The 2,035-nt window shown below is 51.1% G+C and overlaps 1 protein-coding gene across 1 annotated transcript; it reads right to left on the reverse strand.

The window, feature by feature from the left end:
• Positions 1-442: 442 nt before the first annotated feature.
• LOC145823411 (uncharacterized) lies at positions 443-1,434 on the reverse strand. Its single transcript, XM_082922954.1, has 2 exons — positions 1,279-1,434; positions 443-1,070 (listed from the first exon to the last, which is right to left on the reverse strand). The coding sequence occupies exons 1-2, from the start codon at positions 1,399-1,401 to the stop codon at positions 636-638; spliced, it is 558 nt and encodes a 185-aa protein (XP_082779080.1). The 5' UTR covers positions 1,402-1,434; the 3' UTR covers positions 443-635.
• Between the last annotated feature and the right edge of the window lie 601 nt (positions 1,435-2,035).

Genomic DNA, 2,035 nt, shown 5'->3' on the forward strand with positions numbered 1-2,035 from the left:
GCCGGCCGGCTCCCAAAGGTGGCCGACAATGCTGCAGTGTATCCCCTTGGCCCTGTTTTACCCTTCGAGGGAAAGTTTCAAGCATCTCCATGCAACGGGAGAGTCAAAGGCCTTCATTTCCCTCTGTTTCGGATGTGTTCCGGTGCCCAGATCGTCCGAAGTACACTCTGTTGTTGTTGTTTTGATTATCGAGTTGTTGTTTTGCTTATCGAGTTGTTTGTCGAGCGGACGTGTTTCGTGTTTTTGAGTCATTGCGCTCTGTTTAAGCAATCTTTGTTTAAATCTTGTTTATTTGCGTTGTCAACGTTATTGCATTTTGTTTATCGAGTTGTAAACTTGCTAAAGGTTCTGTTATATCTTAGTAAGTTGAGTTGCTTAGTTTGTTGCGTCGGTTCACTACCTGACTTGGTGATCACACAATGCGCATTCCCATTCAATTTCATTTTTGTGCAAAATAAAATGATGCGATACGATGCTAAAGTTTAAAATACAAACACCTTTTCAAAAGCTGTTTCATTCCATCATGCTTTACAACAAACAAAGGTACAAGTTTTACAAAAAATAAAACTGCCTAACAATGTGCAAAGTGCTACAAACTACTAGCAAAAAGAAAAATAAAGCAGGAAACAGCAGCATCAATGTCCTCGGGAGCGGGAATGAGAAGCACTCCTCATCCTCTTCTGCGGGACAACCTCTGCACCATCATCATCATCTGGGTCAGAGCTGTCATCCTCAGGATCCCCCTCAGCCTCGCCTCTATTCCCCGAACCAAGACCGGAGCCCCCCTCCTCAGCAGATGTCTCTGACTGACGGTCGGTAGCCTCCTCCTCCTCTTCATCATCCTCCTCCTCATCAGGCTCCGCCTCTACAACGTGAGCCCTGCGTCTGCGAACAGGCCCTCCTCGAGCTCCTCGAAAAGGCCTAGATGGCCCGGCTCCTCGGAAAGGCCGGGATGGCCCAGCCCCCTGAAAAGGCCCGGATGACCCAACTCCGTGAAATGGCCCAGATGGCCCAGCTCCCCAAGGAGGCCCAGGTGGCCTGGCCTGCGGCTGACCGGACCATGAAGGCATCTGAAAACAAAGAATTCAATTCAAATACATCAGTCCAAATATATACATCAGATGCAGATACAAGCAAAGGCTACATGAAGTGGGTGCATGTAAATACAGTGTACAAGTGGGGTGTGTGTCAGATGTGCTCTACACAAGTAGTCTATCGATGTAGTAGAAATCAGCATGTCATCAGAAGTATGATAAATGCCAGAAAACTGAAAGGTACCTGAATGCCCGCGATAGACAACTGTGCCTCCCTCCGCAGGACCATGCCCTCGAGTGTGGCCACCAGTCCAACCACCTCCTCCATGTACCCTCGCGGTGGCTGCAAATATGAGCTCATAATCATCAGTGAACAAAAGAATGTCTAAACATCTGAATGATGAATGAAAAACAGTGGAGCATACCAGCGGTGAGTCAGGATCAATGGCGTATCGATCACTGGGCATCGGAGGCTCTAGCGGGATCGGGGTCGGAGAGATAGCCCCATACTGCCACGCCATCAACTCAGTCGGCATATATGGCCATCCAGGATGAGGATAAGTCGACGGAACCGGAGGAACCGGTCTACCCCCACCTCTAGATACACCAGCCCCGCTGGTGGGAGGGGCGTCTGCAGCCCGAGCCCGGGCCTGGCCCGAGGATGACATACCAGCAGGCCTCGTCATCGGGGTACGGGCTCCCGTCAATGGAGGCATCAAATATGTATGGCGGTAAGTGCCGTAATCCCCCTCCTCGAGATATAATAAAGCATCGCTACCCAGCATAGCGCCGACTACCTCCGAGAAAGAGAGCCTGTCAGCAGTCCGCATACTGACTGGGGGTACTGCGGGCGGATCCTGAGAAAGATACCCCCATACCTGACGCAGAAAGCGTTCCCCCAAGAACCATGCCCTGCCAACCGGCCCTTCGAGCAGGACCCTATACTGGGAGGTGTCCGACCCTCCGGTATACTGAAGTCGGAGACCATCACCCAGGGGCGC

The sequence above is a fragment of the Camellia sinensis genome, chromosome 4, assembly GCF_055761805.1.
Source record: "Camellia sinensis isolate YWXY chromosome 4, ASM5576180v1, whole genome shotgun sequence".
In the NCBI taxonomy this organism is placed as follows: domain Eukaryota; kingdom Viridiplantae; phylum Streptophyta; class Magnoliopsida; order Ericales; family Theaceae; genus Camellia; species Camellia sinensis.

What these genes read in the sequence shown, in the direction of transcription:
- LOC145823411 (XM_082922954.1), bottom strand. Translation starts at nt 1,401, where the DNA reads ATGATTATGAGCTCATATTTGCAGCCACCGCGAGGGTACATGGAGGAG. An exon ending in TGTCTATCGCGGGCATTCAG is followed by an intron (nt 1,071 to 1,278) that starts GTACCTTTCAGT and finishes CTTTGTTTTCAG; the next exon opens with ATGCCTTCATGGTCCGGTCA.